At 45.2% G+C, this 24,556-nt stretch overlaps 1 protein-coding gene across 1 annotated transcript in view; it reads right to left on the reverse strand.

Moving 5' to 3' along the window:
• The window catches only part of HYDIN (HYDIN, axonemal central pair apparatus protein), a 438,260-nt gene that overhangs the window by 398,397 nt on the left and 15,307 nt on the right, over positions 1-24,556 (reverse strand). The window contains 2 exon segments of the mRNA XM_025199799.1: positions 2,800-2,925; positions 5,124-5,300. Coding sequence (XP_025055584.1) covers positions 2,800-2,925; positions 5,124-5,255 — 258 coding nt within the window. The 5' untranslated portion in view covers positions 5,256-5,300.

The raw sequence follows: 24,556 nt of genomic DNA on the forward strand, positions 1-24,556 counted from the left end.
GGGCACCTGCTCAGTGATGGCAGTGCTGGCAGGAACAGAGCCTAAGCTCATTGCACTGGCCGTGACTCTTGCAAGCGCATGCCAGCGAGTGCCAGGGTACATTTTAATTTTCACCAGCCGTGATGCTTGAAAGGAAACAAAATGTCAGAAGTACCTAAAAAGAGAATGTTAGGGGGGCAGAACAGGAAACAAAAAGCACAATTAATAACTGCAATGATGCAGACACGATGAGAAAAACTTGAAATTTGCTAATGATAACCTGCGCATTAGTAGCAAGATGGTCATGTCAGAGACATCAGATGAAAAATGCATAGATGATCCGCAATTCACCTTCTCAGAATCATCAAGAGAGAAACAAGGAGAGCCAAACAAAAGAGAAATTCTTCATCTGGACCAGAATAATAATGATACCACTGGCAACAGTGATGAAGCGATTCATATTATAGGCATTAGTGATGCCATTTCTGATCCTGCTTTATGGTCCAATCTAATGTTGAAAATTTGAGATTTGCTAGTGAGCACAGTCCATCAAAAGTAAAGGGCATGAATTTTCTTCTGGATGAGCAAAACTGCCATTTGTCGATGACATTTTTGTACAGAAATCTTGAAAACAGGGACGTTCTGAAGCAGCGCTGGCTGCTTTACTCTGAGTCCACTGACAAGTTTTTTGTTTCTGTTGCAACCTCTTCAACTTGAATCTAAAATCATCCCTAGCATTTGAGGGGTCAAATGGCTGGAAGCACATCTCAGATTATCATGCATCATGAAAAGTCATCTAGTCATTTCAATTCCTGGTCATTTCAATTCTTGCCGAACATGGGTCAAAGCAGAGCAAAGGATAAAACAGGATAACTGCATAGTCATAGTGTTGATATACTGCCCCACTAAATCAGCCCCACATATTCATCATAAAAAGCATCAGTTCAGTTATGAAAGTAAAAAGGAAACAGTTAGCAATCCAGAAGTCAAACTGAAACTTGAATTTTTCAGAAGCACTGTAAAGTCCTTCATTGTGGGCTGACATATGGAGAGAGCACCGACATTAATGGCGTTGACCTCTGCAAAGAACTTGGTTATCTCCAAAGTCTACTTCCAAGGGAGTGTAACGCTCCTCAAGAAGTTATACAATTTATTTACAACAATGAACTTCATGACAACTTCCCAAACATATGCATAGCACTCAGGACCCTGTTAACCATGCCCATATCAGTGGTGAGCAGCAAACGGAGCTTCTTGAAGCTGAAGCTCATAAAAACTTATTTACAATTGACCACAGAAGATGGCAGGCTATCTTTTCTGGCCATCCTGTCTATCGAGAATGCTTGTAGCTCAAAATGTAGACTTGTCACGAGCAATATCAGCAAAGGCATGCAGAATCATCTTCTGAGTCTTGGAAAGTTGGTGAACAAAGTTTTTTACTTGTTATTGTTATTTATTATTAGCATTTAATTTAATGCCTAGTTTATTTGCCACAGCTATAATGTTATTTTTATGACGTATATCATTCATTCTTTGAATAAAATTGAATTTAATTGAATTTTGTGTCATTTTCACTTTTGTTTTTTGGGGTTTTGGTAAATTATAAAAAAAAAAATTATATTATAGCTTTATTTCTGAAGCGGGGGGAGGAGGGGCGGCAAAATAAAAGTTTGCCCAGGGTGCCATTTTCCTTAAACATGGCTCTGCCTGGGGCACAGAGCCTAAGAGCAGTGCCAGACATGCCTTCAAGGCAGCTACAATGACACATTTTCAAGAGCTGACATGCACAGAACAAAAGCAATTAAGCAGGGTGCTCCATGGCAGCTCTCCCCAAGCATAGCATATCTTTAGACCCCCTTATGTCTAGACCCATGCAGTGAAAGCCTAGTCTACAGAAGTCAGTGAAAGTTTTTTATTTCACTGAGGTCATCATTTTTTCCATGGTTAGGAGCACTGCAAATTGTCCTGCCAGCTATTTTAGGATCCCCATTGTTCTGATATGTTCCAAGTTTCCTGTGCTATTACAATTATTACAATTTGTTACAAGTCTCTTGCTGGTCATTTTCTGCTCTGTAGCTTACTTCAGTAATCTCCCCATTTGGATTGTGTATTATATACAGTCATCCTTTTAAAAAATCAGGTTTAAACATTCTGATAAATTACATGCATCCATGCTGTCTGAGGGGAACTTCCCCATGCAACCTTCACAATCCTGCTATCCATTATATAATAAACCGGAGAAAGATTTGGGGAACTGAATTTTCAGAGCACCTCTAGCATTTTTTCATGCTCTTTTAGGCTAAAGTATTTACAAACTCAGCTGCTGTTACAAAATTCAAGCAATCAGGACATTTGTTAGGCCACATTCTACTTTTAGTTGCATGTCCACAACACCTCTGAGTTTTCAGTACATACCTTAGGGCAAAGTGTGATCCTAAATATTTGGGAACAAACACTCAAAAGTAGTGAGCTGTGATCTTCTGAGTGGCAAGAGTATGAAAATTAAAAGAGAAAAGATTTCTTTATGAACAGTAGAGATGATCCACATAAAGTCCATTAGTTGCATATGAGAAGTTTTACATTTATACTGGCATTAAGGAGGTAAGAACCAGCTCTTTCAACTCCAAAGAAGACTGAACAAATTTGCCTCTTACACCAGTATAAACCAGAAGCATCTCCAATGAAGTCAGTGGCTTGAGAGGACAGTAAATCCCACTACATGCAATATTTAAATAAGTTTAGGGCAAGTGTGTCACATTCACTCTCTCTCTTCAAATAGCACTTCAAACAGACTGACAGAAAGAGAAAGGGAAGCGCTACCTTTTGATGGGAGGTTTCGCTCATGTCTAAAAGCTTGATAATCTGGGGTAGTCGCATTTCATGAGTGCTAGCCAGCTTCTGTTCTGTAGTAAGAGACATCTCCTTCAGGAAGGCAGAGGGAGTCAGCTGCAATTTAAAACAACAGCAGCCAAAGCTACATAAATTCTTACATTAAGAAAGGTTTTTCTTGTTAAAGTGCCATTGATGAATAATTTGTGTCCACAGCCGTTAGAATACTCCTGAATACTCTAAGCTGCCTATTGAAATATTTAAAATCAGTAAATTAATTATATAGAGTGGAATACACATGCACTGACTAACTGGTTCCATCCCATGAGCCTCTTCTTCAGTTGTGATTTGAAATGACATGTGTTTGGGGATTTATTTTTGTTTGGTTAGTTGACTTTTTCTTTAACTTTGCTGGATCAAGCAAGCCACTCTGAAGCAGAAAAGCAAGAAAAATCCCATGACTCCATTGTACACAAAGCTCACTAAGAGTCCTGTGTAGGGATGACGTCTCCAGGGGAACTGTCAGATCAAAGTATAAAAGAAATGGGGTGAGAACCCTCAAGAGTTCAAGTTGAAAACATCTAATTTTAATAAGCAGTTTTCTTCTCTCTTTTTTGTCCTTATCAACCTATTGGTCTAAAGAGATGTTACCTTGAAACAATCTTAGTCTTGGGTCAAATCATGCCTACCTTATTTCAGACAAGCCCCACTTAGCTTAATGGAATGTGGGTGCTAGGCAAAATGATTCTACCAGCCATTTATCTTATCCACAATTTGCTTGATAAGAAGTCAGTGGCTCAGTGCTTCTCTGAAGTAGAAAACAGTTTGGTGCAGTGCTCAAGAGGTGACACAGATGACATTATGGCAGTTTTGTGCCTCCTGCATCTTGGACCAGCTGAAGGTACAGGTTAGATCAACCTGAAGAGTCCTGGCAGTAAAAACTGGAATCCAGGATTCTCCCCCTACAGTGGAGAATGCCGTAAACACTAGACTACAAGGTCAGTCACCCTCTTGCTTTCTGCCAGTCTCTCTTTTTGGCATTAAACAAGCATTAGTTAAAAAACAAAAATAACACTGGCTGTAGGGACCAGAATCTGAAACTCTCCCCTCATAGGGGAGTGCTGTAACCATGAGTCTACAGTCATGCTCCCTGGTGCTTACTCTCTTTGACTCTCTTAACCACTGAGTGACCCAGATTCAACTTAGGGGTGGAGGGTGCCCTTACCTACCCCATACCATGGACCAGTGTTTAGGGCACTCACCCAGAAAGTGGTTCAAATCCCCTCAGTATGATGCAAGCCTATAAATCAGGCTTGTTATTCCCTGGGTGAATGCTCTAACTACTGGAGTACTTGGCAAAAGGTAGGCAGCGGCAGTATCACCACCTTCCCCCCAGAAGTGGGACTCCATGTAGTGGATCACAGCTGAACAGAGATGCCTTATGTTCAGCCCAATTCTGGCACCTAAGCTCCAGAGAGGCACAGAAGTTCAGGTACACCTGTGCTAGCTACCTTCAAGCTTTCAAGAGCTCCCTTTAGAGGCAACTCCCTCATTATTTTCTATATAGGACCTCAACACATCTATATGGGGTCAAACTGGGACACTTTTCAGAAGATCCTATGTCTCCCTATTAACTGAGGGATTCTAGGTGCCTACCTGATCTAGTTGAACTGCTCTCCTAGAGTGAAGCATCTAGATTTTAAGCATAGGGGTGCTTAAACATGGGTGCCTCCAAGATCGCACTTTACCTAAATCCAAAGCTCACAGGGGCACTGTATCAGCTAGGTATAGTCAAAGTGCAGCACTAATCAAGGCATGCTATTTTCTCTCGAAGATCTCCTAGCACGTGCTCTCCTTCAAGGCATCCCACAGGCAATGGTATCAAGCCATGTCAGTGTATCTACACCAGCTACGGAAGTCCCTGCATTAGGAGAATTCCCCAAGGATGGATCTTCCAACAGTGCCGAACAGAAGTACTCTCAGGACAAATAGCTTGAAGAGCAAACTCCTGCTCTGGCATCCATTAGTATCACTGCATTAATTAAAGATGTATTTTTAATTCCCACTCCAAGGAAACTGCTGCCTAGCTATGCTTCTACCCAGCATCATCTTTACTTCAGAATTTGTGAAGGATAGTATGTTCTCCTTTCCTTCCACTTCCCTACAATCCATTGATTGTTGACCCCAGAGAGGCTTCATGAAGTTGCAATATAAAAGGAGGTGGGACTTCCCCCCTCCTTGCATACAGAGAAGATAAGGGGATATGGACCAACTCTAAGGACATCCAAATGTTCTGGCCATGGTTAAATACTTACAGTCATAGCCTTTTCTTCCTCTCTGACCAGCTTAGGATTGCGAGGTGCTACAACTTTGCTCTGGAATCCTTTGGGCATCTTGGAGGATCCCAGAGATTGATTAATCTTGTCAGCTGGCATCTTTCTCAGCATATTTGGAAGCAGCAGCAGTTTGATTTCTAAAACCCAGAAATGAACCTGTAATTAAAAGGCAAAGTTTCCAGTGATAACTCTTGCCGTCTTGCATCTTATTTAGTCGTTGCATGTATGCAGAAAAGAAGAATCTACTGAATGAGAACAGAAGAGCTTTTTATACCCACTTTGTACAGGAATAAATGACAACAAAAGATGCAAAGCAGCACTGACTTGAACCCAAGATGCCTTGTGAGATCTATAGGAAAGTGCTAGGTTAGGGAGCTGTAATAGGTAATACAGGGCCTGCTTTTCCTCCTATGGTGGTGCAAGTCAGAATAGTACACCTGAGTCAATGGAGTTACATCAGCATGAAATGTACAGTAGAGGTAATCCATGCACATAGCCCTCCTCAGTAGACTCACTTCTACACCCTAAAAGCCTTCTGCTTTACTAACAGCATTTGTGAGCACTTTGAAAGAAGAGTCTTCTTGGGGAACCTGAATTAGGAGCATGTGGCGAGTTACTTCCAAAATCACTTGCTTATTTCCCCAGTGACTTCTGATGAACTAAAGACTGCATTGATGGGGTTGAGCCAAGTATAATTCCAGACCATGCAAAACCAGTGAAGATACTGAAGGGCAGCAACCTCCACTTCGACAACCTCTGCTACTGAGACCCAGTGAATCTAGACAACGATGGTACTATTGGTCAAACCCTCGTCCTAGCCCAAGAAACCCCATCAGGAGATGTCTATTATAGCTTCTGTGGAGCAGTAGAATGTAAGACACACATTCATTTTAGGCACAGATGACCTTTACAGCCACCCATTCCCCCAAGCAGAAGCACAGTTCAGGTATTTGTGCCCTATGTACCACCTACAGAGACTGAGACTAAGGCTGTATACACACAGTCAAATGAGCTGGAAGAATACTCGTGGGTTTGTTCTCCTGGTGGAAAGACTTACCCAGAAATGCCCAAACACACATGCAGATAATGAGCCCTTGAAAAGCAGAACGCTTACAGTGCTGACTCTGTGCAGTCAGGGGCACATCTTGGTGTGCTCCGCACCTTCCTCTGTCTGCCTGAAGACAATGGCAGCAGCACACAGATAGTGGTGGGAGCAAAGTGGGAGGACAGTGCTGTGGCTTCTCTCAGAAGAAAGTCTGTGCAGACATTTGCTTTTCCAGGAGAAACTCTCCTAGGAGTTATTTAACCCTGGTTGTTGCCAGGTTATTTTTCTCCTCAACTGGCCCTTTTTCATTTTAGGAGAAAAATTCTAAATATCTGCATATTTATGGTACAAAGCAACAACTCTCCCAGGACAAACTAAATGTCTGGATATGGCCTTAGTGAGCAGAGCAGATGGGTTATGACAGGAACAGCAGCTCAGCCCAGACATCTAGCTCTTTAATAATTACCTGTTTTACAAAGAATGGAGAGACAGCAGCTAAAACAGGAGAAACCATGCTCTGAGACAGAAAGGCCAGTGGTATCAGTATGATCCTAAAGGGGTTGGAAAATGCTATTTGAGTTTATCTAAATGAAAAAGTGCAGGAGTTGCCATGTACCCAGCTATCCTCATCAGCAGTTAAGCCTTTCCTCTATTCTCACCTATAGAAGGAAAACCTAACATTATTTCCTTGGAACATTACTTCTGCTTTAAAATTCTTACAGTCAGCTCGTGCACAGGTCAGCTTGTGCAGGAATCAGTCTGTTCTGTGTTGAGGAGGTGGGTTTTATAATAGTCTCTCTCTAACATTATATACATATACATAAAATTATAAAGTGTACATGTCCATGAGGTCTGCTGCCTCCCAGGGGCCCATATCTAGGACATGACAGAGAGGATTCCTAAACTCATTCAGCCCTTCAACCACAACCCCATGCTCCTCATCCATGTGAGCACAAATGACACAGCTCAAAGCAATCCTGGCCGGGTCATGAGTAACTACAGGGCTTCAGGGGCTGGGCTTAATGGGTTGGGGGCACAGGTAGTTTTCTCCTTGTGCTCCCAGTTGCACGCCAAGGGCTTAGGAGAGACGGATTTATCGAAGAGGTGAACCAAAGGCTCCAGTGATGGTGCTACTGAGAGGGTTTCAGTTTCCTTGACCACAGCATGCACTTCAAAGACAGAGGTCTTCTGGGAAGGGACAGTACCCACCTCATGCTGAAGGAGAATGCTCTTTTCTTGGCCAGGATAGCAGTCCTTCTGGACAGGGCTTTAAACTGAGATTGCCAGGGGATGGGGAGGATGGGGGGGGGTACAATGAGTGGCGCAAGCCCAGGGGTCAACAAATAAACAATTATTACAACAGGAGATGACAGGAACAACACTACAGCATGGGATGAGGAAATGGAGCTCCCTCAATGCGACAGGAAACTGAGGACCTCCAGCAGAGGGCTCAAATGCCTGTTAGGCCTGTGCAAAGCAGCAAGCATTTGATTCAGATTCAGCCAATTCAGAGGGACAGTGATTCGATTCAGTGATTCAAGTCACTGCCCCGATTCAAATTTAGCTGATTCGGATTCACAGATTTGGCGCTGATTCAGAGATTTGGCCATAGACTATAATGGGGAAATCACTAAAATACATATAACTTTGTCATTTTTTTTGTGGATGGGGATGAAAAAAAAAAAAGCAGAAATGGTAGCCCCTTCTGAGGACATGAAACCTGCCAAGTTTCAAGGAGTCAGATGCAGGAGTTTCTGGGAAAGTTCACCTCAAACTGTTGAAACCAAAACTCATATCACTTGTGTGTGTTAAGGGGTATAAGGACATAGGCAGACATGGCAACATGTTGGTCTAAGGACATAGGCAGACAACATTCTTTGGGTCAATCTGATATCTTTTATTAGACCAACTGAATAGTTGGAAAAATATATCTTAGAAAGCTTTTGGGTTTAAAAATCTTTTGTTAGGCTGAGAAAGCATCTGCAGTTGGTGTGTGTGCTCTTCCTGGATGGAATGAATAGTAAAGAAGCCAGAGGCTGGTATGCCTGCAGGAAAGCCAGTCAGTGAAAATGTAAATTGAGGTGTTAGGGGGTAGAGACAGGTGAGGGGGTGGGGAATGTAGCAGGTAAAAGTGGAGAGGTACCTGGGGAGTCAAATGTCAGACAGGTTATAGTGCGTCATAAATCCAATGTTCTATATTGAGTCCATGAGTTTTTGTATCTAGGGGGTTGATGACGTGAAGTTCATAGGCTTGTCTGGGAAAACTGTTTTGTAAATTCCCTTTGAGGATCAGAACTGAGAGATTGGAGAGAGAGTGGTTTTCTTGTGAGAAATGTGCCCCCCACTGGCAACTGGGTGTTCTTGTCCTTAATGGATTTCTGGTGGCCTTCCCAGTGCCAGTTAGAGCTCAGCCCACCCCTCTTTCTTCTGCCATGCCTTGATGGAAAACTGATTCACATGTTACCCAGGTAGGAGGCTGCCTATTTAGGCCCCTGATGTCTAGGGGTGACACCCATTCTGCAGCTCCATACCTTCCCTACATTGCAGCCCATACCTGACAGATTGCATCCTTCACCCCCTCCAGCTGTGGTACCCTCTCTGGGACCTTTGGCTTCCTCTTAGGCCCGGGACCTGCCTTCAGGCCATGTCAGAATCCCGAGCCTCTTGCTCTAGGCATACCTTGCAGTGGGCCCCTGGCCCCCTGCTTTTGGTCCTGGCCCCAACACAGACCAGCCGAGGGTACCTCAGGTCAGATCTGAGCTGCCTGCCTGCTCTCACCCTCGCAACTCCACTGCAACCAGTAAGCCACAAGCCTCTCAAAGATCTTACAGGTCTGGGCTTTCTCCAGCCAGGACTGTGCATGCATGCAGTGGTTGGAGGTTATCAGGCACTCCCTACCCACTTTTCGCTAGGGAGCTTCGTGGTCCTGGCATTTCCTGGGGCTGTCACATCACCGGCAGTCCCACCAGGCCTCCCTATCCTGGCAGGGTGCAGTTTTAGGTCATGCCCAGGACCTGAGGCCTCCTCCTTCCCCATAGCCCCAGTCCATACCTCCAAGTTCTTCCTGGCATGGGAGCTCTGCAGAGAGAGATGTTTTTCCTCTGCTGGCTGGTGATAAACTAAACTGCTGCCTCCAGCTCTGACAGCAGGGCATTAAATGGTTCTGAAAGCAAATTAAAAAAGCAAACAGGTGCAGCATGAAGAGGGTGGCACTCACTCAATCTGCATGTGGAGTTTGGGGAACCCCAGCAGTGGGACGTTCACCTTCAAGAACACCAGCTGCTCCACCAAACCAGGATCCAAAGAGGTGTGGTGGAATGTCACAACATCCCCAGCGATGCTGAACACCCTCTCACTTGGAACACTGGTCAGTGGACAGAACAGTTGTTCCTGGGCAACCATGGCCAGATTCTGCCACACCTAGCTGTGGGTTGCCCAATAGGCCAAGGCGTTACAGTGCAGTGGCTCCGCATCTTTGGCGAGATAGTAGCCACCAAGGCCTCTGTGCCAACTGCCTTATGGTGGGGTCTGGTGCCTCTGGAACCCAACATTGAAGCCATGCTCTTGGCCCACGTTGGCAGCAGCTGTGGTGGAGGCTGGAGTGCTGGCACAGAAAAGTGGATCCCCTTCTTCCATGTCCCCTTGCCTCTGCCCTTCTGACTCCCTGACACTGTTCACCAGCACCTCCATCCAGTGATTGAGGGTTTTGCTGCTGCAGATGCTCCCCTTCATCCTAAGGTTGCACATGTCTGCCAGCACGTGGACCGCACTGGACTGCAACGGATCCAGCTAATTTTGATGCCCTTCTTCAGCCACTTCACCAGTACCTGCATCTCTGGTAAAAGCGGCTTGCCCCAGCCAGGAACACTGATCGCTTGGAACTTCTCCATTTGATTCTAAAGCTCCTTCACTATGGGGATCATCTGGCTAAGGAGAGTATCGCCAGCACTGAGGCTCTCAGTTGCCTCAAGGAATGGCTTGAGGACTACCAAGATCTGGGAGATGGTATCCCTCTCCATTTTAAGGGAGCCACTGTTCCCAATCTCCCTGAGCAAGGCCATCTCATGGATGGCCTTCTGTTACTCAGCCAACCTTTCCAACATCAGGTACGTGAAGTTCCACCGAGTCTCCACATCCTGCATGATTTTGTGCTGCAAGATGCTCAGCTCTGCCTGTTTGTCCCAGAGCATCTTGCCCCTCTTGATGCTCCGGTGAAAGTAATCTCCCACCTTCCTGCATTTTGAAAAGAGCTGGCTGGCAGTGGTAGTGACAATGCTGTCACCAGGAGCCCTGTCCCCCCTCCAAGGTGTCCCTGACTATGAGGTAGAACTCGTGTGCCACACAGCAGATGCCAAAGTTGGCATCATGCACCACCTGCACCATACTGAATCATAGAAGTAGGGTCGGAAGGGACCTTGTAGATCTTCAAGTCCGACCCCCTGCCTGGGCAGGAGGAAAAAAATGGGCTCAAGTGACCCCAGCCAGGTAGGCATCGAGCCGTTTCTTAAAGACCCCCAGGGTAGGAGCCAGCACCACTTCCCTTGGAAGTTGATTCCAGATCCTAGCTGCCCTAACTGCAAAGTAGTTCCTATGGATGTCTAATCTAAACCTACTCTCCAACAACTTGTGGCCGTTATTCCTTGTTATCCGGGGGGGCGCTAGGAGAAACAAGGTCTCCCCCAAACCCTTCTGGTCCCCCCTAGTGAGTTTATAGACAGACAGTCACAAGTTCCCCCCTCAGCCTTCTCTTGTGAAGGCTGAACAGGTTCAGGTCCCATAGCCTCTCATTGTAGGGTCTGCCCTGCTGTCCCCAGATCATGCGGGTGGCCCTCCTCTGGACCCTCTCAATGTTGTCCACATCCCTCTTGAAGTGGGGTGCCCAGAACTGGACACAGTACTCCAGCTGTGGCCTGACCAGTGTCGCGTAGAGGGGGAGGATCACCTCCTTGGCCCTACTTGAGATGCACCTGTGGATGCACGATAGGGTCCAGTTAGCCCTGCTGACCGTGACCTCGCATTGTCGGCCCATGTTCATCTTGGAGTCAATGATGACTCCAAGATCTCTTTCTGCCTCTGTGCTCTCAAGAAGGGAGTTTCCCATCTTATAAGTGTGGTGCTGGTTACTACTGCCCAAGTGCAGCACCCTGCACTTGTCCATATTGAAACACATCCTGTTTTTGTTACCCCACCCTTACTGGCCCCATTACCAGTGACCATGAACCCGCAGGTGAGCTTGCCCTGCCCAACAAGCCACCCCTGCACCATGCAGTTCATGGCTACCATGATCGCCCTTGCCACGTGGGATGCGTCCATCACCTCTGCTTGAAGGAGAGCCCACCAATGCCCTGACTGATCGCACCAGTGCCCTGGGAAGAGGTAGGTATGATCTCCACCCCAGCTGCTCCAGATGTTTGAGATTAAGTGCAAAGCTACCTGTGGCCCTGCCTTCTACAGCTCCTCCCTCAAATACTTCCTGCATGCCTCATACAGGGAGTGTACCACCCTCCTGCTAAAGGTGGTGCGTGCGGGCACTTGGTAGGTAGGATGGGGCCACATGCGCCATGAGCTGCCTAAACCCTCACAAAGAAGAAGGCCTGGCCATCCAGAGCAAGCATCTCCCCAATGCTCTGGGTGACCTCGCTCACCTTGGGAATGCGCCCCGCTTTGTCTCCGACTTTCCCTCACTGGCCCAGGGTGGCCTGCCCCTGCTTCTTTGGGATGAGGGCTTTGGAGCGAGAGGGGGACTTCTTTTTGGGCATGCTCCCACTGGTGCCAGGCTGAGAAGGAATAAGGGTAAGTGGGTGCTGCCTCCTGAGATGCAGCAGCATTGCTGTGGTGGTGAAGTGTTTCACCTCCTTGCCCTGGCTGATCTGCTTTTGGCAGTGTTGGCAGGTAGCAGACCTGGGATCATCTGCCATCTCAAAATGATCCCACACTACACCACCCACCCGCTTCTGGGTTGAGGGTGCGAATCCTGCTTTATCCCCCTCCTTACCAGGCAGAGGCACAACAACAGGAGGAGCTGAGCCACCTGCCACCACAACTTCCTCTGAAGTGCCTTCCAGAAGAGACTTGCCTCTAAGGAAACTTTGAGGGGTGTGGAGCACAAACTCAGATTCCCCCTCCTTCCCTTAGCTATGGCACTCAGCTCCTCTGCTTCTGGATCCAGCGCCTCCTCTGGCACTGGAAGGCTCATGCTGGGAACTAAAATTGGGGCACAGACTGTCATGCTGGTGGTTATTACTAGTGTTAGTGGAGGTAGTACAGGTACAGACACTGCTCCCACCTCCTTGCTCCCATTAGCAGCAGAAGACTCACTGGTGCCAGGAAAGAGGAAGCGTCTATGTTGGTGTGCGAAACTTGCAGCTCCCCCTCTGTCCCCTCTCCCTCCCCTGCCAGAAGACCTGGCACCTGCCTTTCCAGCACACTTCATGTTTGGTGTGCTGCAAAGTGTGTGTGTGTGTGTGTGTGTGTGTGTGTGCTTTCCTGCACAGTGATAACACACTGTCAGGGAAAACAGATTTCTTTTTGTGTAGGGGGAAAAAAGACAGGCTAATAAGAACAAATAAGAGGATTTTGGGGGAAGGATAAGTTGAGATGGATAACAATAGGGATGGTAGGCAAGGGTAAGTAGGAAAGGATTGGATACAACTTGATAGCAAGAGACTAGCTAATGCTACCAAGCCAGAACCTTTCAGATGCTGCTACAAGACAGACAGCTCACAAAAGGCACAGAAACTGATCACTTCACACACAGCCTTATATGTTGTTTCTACGTCCCTCTCTCAGAGCACTGTAACTGGAAGAGAACTCAGGGAAAGATCACAGTCACTGGGCAGCTACAGATGTCAATATCAGAGCAGTCTTCCCCACCCTCCCCCTTCTCCCTCCCCCTTCTCAGTTTCTGTTTCCTGCAAGCCTGCCTTCTGAATCTTTCCAGAATTGATTTGGATGCTTCTGATTCAATTCAGACCTTTTAATGGGTCTCCCGATTCAATTCGGATTCAAGGATTCGGCTGCCAAATCTCCTCTGAATTGAATTAGCTACCGAAGCTTCACACAGCCCTACTGCCTGTAGATAAATGCCAGAAGCACGGGGAACAAACAGGAGGAACTGGTCATCCTGCTTTCCAGCAGGGACTATGATATTATAGGGAAATTGGTACTAAGGAAGGGCAACTTGAGATGGGTCAAGTTACAGAGGGGGACACAGCAAAAGGGACCTAACTGTAGGAATATATTACAGACCTCCAAATCAAGATGAGGCGCTAGACCTGGAATTCTCCAGGGAACTGGAAGAGGCTGCGAGAGCACAGGAGATGGTTGTCATGGGTGATTTTAACTACCCAGACATCTCCTAGGAAGAACATTTGGCCAGATTTGACTGGTCACATAGATTCCTAACTTGTATCGATGAACTCTACCTGTCTCAGAAAGTATATGGGCTGCCCAGAGGAAATGGCTCCTAGATTTAGTATTGGCCAAGGGGAATGACCTGGTGAGCTATCTGAAAATAGAGGGTAACCTAGGTGACAGTGACCATGACACTATCACTTTTACTGTCTGTCACAGGGCTGGGAAATCTATCAGTAAGGTACAAATTCTTGACTTTAAAAAAAGCTGACTTCAGTAAGCTAAGGGGTTTAGTGAGTAATGCCCTTCAAGATCATGGACCACAGGGAAAGAAAAGAGTGTGTATGAAGAGTGGTTGTTCCTCGAAGGCACAATCTTTGGTGCACAGAAGTTGTCCACACCTGTAGACAAAAAAGGTGGCACAGGGGGCTGGGAGGCCATCTTGGCTCAATAGGGAAGTTGCAGATCTTCTGAAAAAGAAAAGGGAGTCTTACCAAAGTTGGAAGCTAGGAATTGGCCCCAAGGAGAACTACATAAGATTGGGGCACACCTACAGGGGGCAGATTAGAAAAGCAAAGGCAGTGACCGAATTCAAGTTAGCAACTGAAATCAAAGACAATAAGTCCTTCTACAGGTATGTAGGTAACAGGTAATGTAGGAAAACCAGTGGAACCATGGGACAACTGCTCAGTGCATCTGGATATCTGATCATCAACACTAAGGTGAAAACTGAATTCCTGAATGAGTACTTTGCATTTGTATTCCAGCAGTCTAAGAGTGATAGCCTGCCAAATGCAAATATGACACAGAATAGTCACAGAAAGGATGATCACCTACCAAAAGTCAATGTAGGGCTGGTGAAAGAACAGCTAGAGAAGCTGGATATCTATCAGCCAACAGGACTGGATGAACTCCATCTGAGAGTGCTGAACAAACTAGCCAAAGTCATTGCAAGACTGCTGGCCAACCTCTTGGAGAATTCATCACTCTCAAGAGAGGTTCCAGGAGACTGGAAGAGAGCTAATGTTGTGCCCATCTTCAAGGAGGAGAGAGGGGACCCAGGGAACTACAGGCCAATCAACTTGACCTCAATCCCAGGAAAAATCCTTGAAAAATTTCTCAAGCAGTCCATATACAATAAACTAGTAGAAGGCAAAATTCTGAATGACAGCTAATGTGGGTTTGTCATGGGTAGGTCATGTCTGACTAACCTCATCTCCTTCTACAACCAGGTTACTCACCACCCAGATAAGGGAGATGAGGTCAACATCATTTACTTAGACTTTAAGAAGGCCTTTGACTTGGTGTTCCATGAGGCTTTTAAAGGTAAAACTAGGGGATTATGGACTCAACAATTCAACAATCAGATGGGTGGGAAACTGGCTGCGGGATCAGACCCAAAGAGTACTAATAGATGGATCTGTGTTGACCTGACGAAAGGTAGCCAGTGGGGTACCCCAGGGTTCAGTACTCAGACCAGTGCTTTTCAACATCTTCATCAATGATCCTGATACGGGGGTGAAAAGCACACTGGCAAAGTTCACTGATGACACTAAGCTGTGGGAAAGTGCAGCCATGCCTCAGAGTAGGCTGATGATCCAGGTGGACCTAGACAGATTAGTTAGATGGGTGGCCCAAAACCAGATGCTGGTTCAACACTGTAAAGTGTAAAGTGCTCCAGCAGGGGAGGAAAAATTTGCAACAAACTCACAGGCTCAGTGGTGCTACCCGAGCTAGCACCAAGTCCAAAAGGGACCTGGGGGTCATAATTGACCATAAAATGAAAATGAGCCACCAGTGTGATGCTACAGTCAGCAGAGCAAACAATATGCTGGCATGCATCAACCGATACATCTCAAGCAAAACTAAGGAAGTTATTCTCCCACTCTACACGGCATTGGTGAGGCCACAGATGGAGTACTGCATCCAGTTCTGGGCACCACACTTCAAGAAGGATGTGAAGAAGCTTGAGAGAGTCCAGAAAAGAGAGTCACTTGACTGGTGGAATACAGGCCTAAAGAGCAAGCTATACAAGGAAAGGCTGATAGATATGGGACTGTTCAGCCTAGAAAAGAGAAGACTTCAGGGAGATTTGGTGGCAGCTTACAAATACATCAGGGGTGAGCATGAGGGTCTAGGCGAACAACTATTCACCAAGGCATCACAGGGGAAAACCAGGAGCAACGGTCATACACTCCTAGAAGAAGGTTTCAGACTGGATATAAGGAAAAACTTCTTCATGGTTCATGTGAGCAGACTCTCGAATAGACTCCCAGTGGGGGTGGTGCAGGAACCTACGCTGGAGATCTTCAAAAGGAGACTGCACACACACTTTGCTGGGGGTTATTTGACCCCAGCAGTCTTTCCTGCACAGAGCAGGGGTGCTGGACCCAATGATCTCACAAGGTCCCTTCCAGCCCTAAACTTCTGTGAATCTCTGTGTGTATATGCCTGCTCCACGTGGGGAGGGGGCTAGAAAAGGTGCCCTAAACATAGCCCGTCTAATACAGTATTCTGCATTTCTTCCTAACTGGACAACTGTGTCCAGTAGGATCACCTTTACTGTGGTCAAAAATATGAGCAGAGACGCACCATTATTTTTGGGACCTAGAACATCAGGACCCTCATAGACAACCCTAATAGCGAATGCTCAGCGCACCACACTGCAGTCATGGCCTGAGAACTCAGGCAACACAACACTGATGTAGCTGCACTGTAACTGCACCTCAAGTGGGAGGTGGGCAGCTCAAAGAACATGGATGTGGCTGTACCTTATTCTGGAAGGATAAACAGAAAGGACAATGAAAATTTCATGGAGTTGGTTTTGCCATAAAGAATTAACTCATACACCGACTCAATGAGTTCCCTACCAGAATTAATAAGCGCCTCATGACTCCATCTTAAACTGGCAGGCAGCCAATATGCAACTATCATCAGCACGTTTGCCCCGACTCTTGATATAAATGAAATCTAGGAGGAATTCTATGCCAACCTTGACCAAGTCCTTTCTGATGTTCTGGAGGGAGACAGACTTATTCTTCTCAGTGATTCAATGTCAGAGTCAAAAGGGACTCTAACCTCTAAAATGGAACCACTGGCAAGAAAGGAGAAGGAAAGGTCAACACCAGTGGCATCTTTGTCTTGACCAAACGCACAGAACATGGACTCACCATCACCAGCACCCTGTTCCTCCAGAATAACAGGCACAAGACATCATGACAACACCCATGATCTAAGCATTGGCACTTGACTATGTCATTGTCCATGACCGGGATCGCAAAAATGTCTGCATCACCCAAGGTATGCTAGAAGCTGATGATTACTGGACTTATCACTGACTCATCTGCTCAGTTATGTCATTCATACTGGCTCCCAAATAACAGCTGCATCAAAAGCAGCGCCAACAGAAGATCAACATTGAAGCACTGAAGGACCCAAGCAAGGGAGACCTCTTCCACCTGTGCCTCAACGGAAAACTGGTGAATTCCAAATAACAACAATGGCAGAATGGCAGCAGCATGTGGGGTGCCCTCAAGGCCACTATCATCAACACCTGTGAAGAGACACTTGGATTCTCTACCAAGAAACATCAAGACTGGTTTAATGAGAACGACTGGGAAATCCATGAGTTGATCGATCACAAGTGCAAGGCCTTTTGTGCTTGGCAAAACAACGCCAACTCCAAGCAAAAGAAATTGAATCTCCAACAAGCCACAGCAGAGGTCCAAAGGTGGACATGTGATATGAAGAACAAATGGTGGGAAGATAAGGCTAAAGAGATTCAACATCTGGCTGACATCCATGATATATGTGGCTTCTTCAGTACCACCAAAGTCATCTATGGTCTGAGCACTCAGGGACCAACCCCCTTGAGACCTAAGGATGGAGGAAACCTGACCAAGGAAAGGGAAGCCATCAATGCCCATAGAAAGGAGCATTTTGAAGACCTACTCAGTTGAGGCTCTGCTGTTTATGAAAGTATTCTCAACTCCATCCCACGACCTCCAAAATCAGAGATGATCTCAGAATGCCTCCAACCCTTGATGAGAGTTAGGAAAGCCATCAAGCAAGTGAAGAACAACAAGGCACCTGGGGTGGATGGAATCCCTGCTAAAAATCTTAAAATAGGGAGGAGAGGAACTTACATCACAGCTTCATGCCCTCATCTTAAGGATCTAGAATTATGAGGAAATCCCAAATGACCTCAGGGATGCCAAATCTTCAAGAAAGGAGACAAGAATGACTGTGGAAACTACAGAGGGATCACCTTGCTGTCCACCACAGGAAAGATCATTGTGAGAACCCTTCTGAACCATCTCCTTCCACTTGCTCAAGAGCTCCTCCCAGAATCTCAGTGTGGGTTTAGGACACCAACAGGCACAACTGGCATGATCTTCACAGATTGCCAGCTGCAGAAGAAATGCCAGGAATAACAAATAACGAAGTGTTGTGGGGGAAGTATGGGTGCCCACTGAAATTTTTCACCATTCTCTGCCTGCTCCATGACAGTATGCAAGCAGTGGTTCTCAGTAATAGATCTATCACAGATCCCTTTGAGGTTAAAACGAGAGTTAAGCAAGGCTACATCATTGCTCCAACACTTTTCTCAAGATTCCCTGTCGTGAAGTTACATCTGACCAACAACAAGCTTCCAGCCGGAGCGAAGCTAAACTACTGAATGGATGATAAGTTGTTTAACTTCAGCTGACTCCAAGTCAAAACCAAGACCACCCTGACCACAATCATTGAGCTCCAGTATGCTGATGATGCTGTACCATGCACTCACTCAGAAGCAGACCTTCAGGCAATTGTCAACTTCTTTACTGAGGCCTACAAGAAAATGGGACTGATGCTTAACATTCAGAAGACTAAGGTCCTCCACCAACCAGTTCCCCAGCTCTGGTAATCCAAATCCATGGCGAGACTCTGAAAAATGTTGAGTATTTGCCATACCTCAGAAACCATCTCTCGCAGAAGGCTGACATCAAATAAGAAATCCAATATCACCTCAAATGTGCAAGTGCAGCCTTTGGACACTGAAGAAATGGGTGTTTGAAGATTGCGACATCAGATCTGAAACCGAGCTCATGGTTTATCAAGCAGTCATGACCCCCCCCCCCCCTGTTTGTACAGAACCGAGTCATGGATAACATACAGGAGACATCTAAAGTTGTAGTAGACATCTGAAGTTGTAGGAGTACCATCAACACAGCCTGGAGAAGATCCTCCAAATCCAGTGGGAAGAGAGATGTACCAATATTAGCATCCTCCTGCAAGGAAACACCATGAGTATTGAGGCAACGATCATTCAGCATCAACTTCATTGGGCCAGCCATGTCATCTGGATGTCTGACTCCAGACTCCCAAAGCAAGTTCTATTCTCTCAGCTCATTCAAGTCATATACTCAAGAGAAAGACAAAGAGAGTGCTTCAGGGACCTCCTCAAGGGCAACTTAAAAAAAAAATGCATCGATGTCAACTCATGGAAGCCTATTGCCCAGGACTGCCCCAAATGGAAGAAGAGTCTGTTGCAGGGAACTCAGTACTTTGAAACCTCACAACAGGAAATGGAAGAGTGGGAGCAGCAGACACAGCATGTCATGGACCAAATAAAAAATCTAGGGCCACCCACCCCACACAGAAACATATGTCCAGACTGTGGTAGTCTGTTGAACCTGGATAGGTCTCATCAGCTATCTTTGGACACACAAATAAGACAATTATGAAAGGCAATCATCCTCGACTACAAAGGGTTGCTGAAGAAGAACAAGGAGAGAGAGGAGGAGGGAGAGAACACACTAGTAATTTTTTTTTTCCCAGACAGGAGTTAATGTTTTTAGTCGGTGAAAGTAGAAAAGGGAAGAGGTCTAAGCTGCTAGTGAGAGCAAAGCCTGTGTGATGACTTTGACACCAGAGTTCACTTCTTACAGAACCAGTCCATCTACCTGACATTCTTCAGTAAACACCCAGCTAACTGACTTAGAACCCCATTACCTTTAAAAATGTACAATGCTCCCCATCAGCCCCAAGGAGCTGGGCTCAAGTCTTCTGAGCCTTGGGAAAACATCTCTGTTCAGCATCTTCTCTGCAATAACATCAAAAGTTCCAGACAGGATCAGGGCCCTATTATGCTAGGCTCTGTATAAGCAGAACAGAACAGGCACCTTCCCCAAAGAGCTTTCAGCTTAAGGGTACAATCCCTACTGCACTGCAAACATACTTTAGAAGATAAACAGCATGCAGAAGATGGAGGCAAGGGAGACAACCAAACACAGCCCAGTAATTCAAAGATTTCTGGGATATGGACCAACACATGACCAAGATCAGCAATTAGACAGCAATCTTGGGTTCTCTGAAGGAAGACAGCAGAGGAGCATGCTTAAGACCCATCTAGGGCCTCTACACAACCTAACTACTGAGTTTGGGGACACATGAAACAGAAGTGAAAGGGCAGGCTTGATTCTCAGCAACAGTTCAGGGCTCTCCATAGAGGTGATTTTGGCAAGCCCTGACTGGGGCTTTCTAGTGGAATAACAATAGAAGTAAAAAACAATACTCATTCTACCACTTGTTTTCAATGCCTTCAACCCTCTGTATCCTCTGGTCCTAGATCCTTTCATGCCCTGGAAGCAGCTCTGGCCCCTCTTTACCATCCCTTGTTCTCCACTATGGAGTTCTCAATGCTCTGCCTAGCTGCTTGGGTGCCTGCTGGGAAAAGCACTTGCCAGTTGACTTTTCACTGATTTTACGACTCAATGGGAGAAATCAAGAGAAGTCCACAGAAGGCAATGGCAAAATCCCTGTTGCTCTCAACAGTCCAGGATTTTGCCTATAGGACCAGACACTGCTTTCTGTATCACCAGTTACAGATCCAAACAAATCCTGTTGGCTTCAGTGGAATTAATCCAGATTCACATTGATATAACCCCTGACATCAAGTGGCTCATGCTGAGCAGCAAAGCTTCTGATATACTATGTGAAGACAAAAGTTTGAAGGATTGGTCCAAGTTTGAAGGATTAGTCTCATCTCCCTCCACTAAGTACAGGTGTTATAACAGGGTTGAATCTATTATAGCCCTATGTCCAGTTATATAACTTCTCTGCTCTCAGTCCTACTCTAGGAAACTTTTTTTTTTTCCTCCTGTACCTCCCCACTTCTCCCTCCCTGTACTTTGGTATATGTGCTCACTTAAATACTCATATACTTTGGTATATGTGCTCACTTCCCATACTACTCTCATTGCTTACTGAAGCGGGGAGGGGGGGGATGCTTATTAGGTACATACAATTTCAGTCATAAAGATGTGAAAGATTTAGGAGAGGCTTTAACATCCCACAGAATAAGGTTTCCCAAGGACACATCTATTTGGCCTAGTTGATACTGAAACCTAAAGTGCCCTTTCTTCTTTTAAGCTTTTTTTGACTGGGGGTGGGGAGAAGTGAAGCAGGCACGGAGGGGCAAAATGCCACTTGCCTGCCTTGCAAGAAATAAATAGCTGACTTGAGTGTACTCTTAGTACAGCAGATCTGACTTTGGATATGGTCTTACCAGGTGGTGCTTGCTATTAAGAATGGTGCTGTGCATAAAAATTGCAGAGACTGTCTGCACTAACCAGATCAGGCCCTTGACTGAACCTTTCAAGACTACACCCTTTCTGCAAGAACCACTGTGGTTCTGTTGGCTAATGAGGCACAGGGGTTGTGCGTTCAGTATTCTTATCAGGAATTATGGTTTCTCAGAGCTAATTCAGGAATTGTAAATAACAAACATTCTCCAGCAAATGTGACTCCCTCCAGGCATGAAATTACAATAGTCCTTAAGAGCATTCCTCCATGGAGAATTAGGGTCATAATCTTAATTTATTAAGCCTCTCAGTCAAAAAGCTCCTTACAAACAATGTTTCAGAGGCAACCATAATTGAACTAAAAACATGAGAAGGTTAAAGAGGAACATGAGAGATTAGGCAAAAATGCACCATATATGGAGACTGTGACACTTTCAAGGATTTTTCCTAATGGCTCTTCCCAAATGTTATACTTTTAAGAGATGCATTTATAAATCGGTCCATTTCCCTTCATGGAGCATTGCCCATTTCAGTAGTGACTGTAACAGACTGATTACAATACCAGTTAGGTTTTTTTATTAGATCAAGATGTCATAGGTGGAAGATCTGAAATACAGGTGATGACAGATGAGTTTAGAGAGCTCAAGACTCCTCAATAATTTCTCCCCTCACCACCAAAATTCTCATATCCTTGTGTCTGTTAGTAATCAAAACCATATTCCCCTGCCCCTTTTCAGCTAATGATGACTGAAAGCAAGTTCTTTCCAGATTTCTTGTTAGAGAGACTCTCAGAACCTGTAAAGTAGTTGTAATCTTTTGAGAATTCTACAGAACAATCATAGAAAAGTAGGGCACGAAGGGACTTCCAGAGGTCATCTAGTCCAATCCCGTGGTTGAGGCAGGCAGGATCAAACCTATCTAAATCACCCTATATGAATCCATTATCTAAACTATTAGCAAAACTATGCAGTCATCCCCGTCACAACCACAAGACTTAACACCATAACCCGCCATAAGTAAAGCAGGGGGACCATGGTGACCAACATCTTGCTGCTGCAAAGATGGTTAAAATATGCTCAAGAGATCCAGGGAAGACTGATTTGTACAAGGTAAGAATAAATCTGATGGAGGAATTCAGAAAGCTGCTTCTCCTTGGAATTCAAAACACAGTCACTTGCTACCAATCCAATGTCGCATTTCAAAAGGGGAATGAATTCACAAGGTGTCAGAAGAAACTGGGATGTAGGGATGAAGCCACCAAGCACAGCAAGGTGGTTTCAACAGCATCCAGACATCATAGTAGATTCCAAAGAAACAGGGAAATCTCACACACCCAGATGTGATTTTTTGAAACATCCTGTAGGAATGCACAGGAATCTGCACAAATCCCAGTGTCCAGCCCCTGACTTGAGCAAATCCTGTTTTTTTTTTCCAGTGAGCTGCCAAAGGGAAGGAAAGAACGGCTCACAGAGAACCCGAATGAAAGTCTTTCCATTTTCATAGCTTAATGAAAGAAAAAACCCAAAATGAAAAAAAAAAATCATTTGGAGATGACCTAAACATTTTGTTTCACCCAAATATGTTTTACCTTTTCCCCTTAAGTTTTAGGTCAATTTTTCAATCCAAAATACAATTTTGAAACAAAAAGTCAAAATGTTTTATTTTGAAAATTTCATTAATATATTTCCACATTAAAAAAAAAAATCCCCCATTTTTGGCCAAAAGTATTCAGTGAATTCAACTGAATTTTGCATATAGTTCTGGTTACTCCAAAACTACCCCTCCCCTAGCCACCCAGCAAGTTTTTGACAAAATCACCCAGTTCTAGTTAAAAGTTAGTGGGCCCAATTTTGATCTCATGTCTTGATAACCAAGAGCTATTCCACTGAAGTCAATGGGGTCATACAGAGAATCATTAGTGTAAAAGGCAAAAAAATGAAACAAGACACACTAGTAAAGAAAACTAGCAATGACAATCTGAAAAAGAACAAGGTGGGTTTAAGCAGCCTCAGGTCTGAATCCTATGTAGTGTTGAGTCTTCAATTCATATTAGACACAGCTGGATTTCAGCACTCAGCACTTAACCTGATCTAGCCTACATGCAGTTGGTTCTAAAAAGGTTCTCTGCCACCATAACTGTTAGCTGTATTCAGCAGGGAAAATCTGAGAGGTTTACAGAAAGTGAAAGAGCAGAGTGTGATAAGGTCATTCAAGGCTATTTTATCTGTGGAAATGAAAAACATGCGCTTGCATCATTCCCAAGGACAAAATACCACTTACAGAAATCAGGAAGGGAAAAGTAGTGAGAAGATGCCATACTCATGCAAGCAAGGAAATAAGCTTTTCCACATGCACATCAAGAGTGACTAGTAAAGTTAATTCTAGCCAGCATCTCTCTACAAGTCATATTCAACCTATTCAAATCCTGACTGAGTTAAGCTATGGGGGCCACATTTCTACAGCCCTACACAGCTATCACACCAAATCTGCTGATCCCTCCACATTTAACCTATCAAAACTTCCTTGATCTGTGTAAATGTCTTGATGGTGCTGTCAGTGGAATAAGGATACAAATATATTAGGAACTTCTTGAATACCTGAAGATCTGCCGAGTGGCACAGGGCATTCAGGCTCAGGCACAGGGCATTCAGATGGGCAATGTGATTAAATTTCTGAACACTGGGTAAAACAATATTAAAGGATTTGTCTACTTTAAAGCATTAGTGTTAAATCCACCTCTAAGCAAGACAGGCAAATGGTTGTAGGAACTAGTGTGGGAAAAAGAGGCTATTATGACTCCAAGTATTGTTCACCTTCACTTCATTTAGTAGTAAAGTGCATACACATTTGTCAAGAAAATAATTTTACCTACACACAGCCATGCTCATTCACCTTTCTAAGTGGGGAAAGAAACCTCAAGGTTATATAGCTTAGAATGGATGTCAGGATAATGCTTCCCTTTCTGTATTTTTTGCTTTAAAGCAAGTTGCCAAATGCTCTCAAACCCCAGTTTCTCATCAGATAAGGCTCTTAGCTACCACTCACCTCACCCATCCAAACATACCACACATCTGTCCACCCTACCCCGATTGGCTACATGCTGCATTATTTGTATGAAATAGTAGTGGGGCTCCTAGTGATGGACCAGGACCATACCATGCTAGGTGCCATACAAAGATAACCTGTTCCACAAATAGCTCACAATCTAATTATAAGAGATGACACGTGGATACAAATGGACAGGGAAGCACAAGGGGATAAGAAGAAAATCTTGGTCTGTGTGATAGGCAATGATCGCAGTACACCAGCAGCTATTTGTTCTCAAGGCTTTCTGCGGGCCACATGGCAAAGGATAGTTAAGGCTGGCCTGGGAGCAGAGCAATGAATAACTGTGAGTGTCTATAGGGAGTTCCTCCCAAAGCAACTGGGGGGGGGGGGGGGGGGGGGGG

This window comes from Alligator sinensis, unplaced genomic scaffold (genome assembly GCF_000455745.1).
Source record: "Alligator sinensis unplaced genomic scaffold, ASM45574v1 scaffold203_1, whole genome shotgun sequence".
Lineage (NCBI taxonomy): Eukaryota > Metazoa > Chordata > Crocodylia > Alligatoridae > Alligator > Alligator sinensis.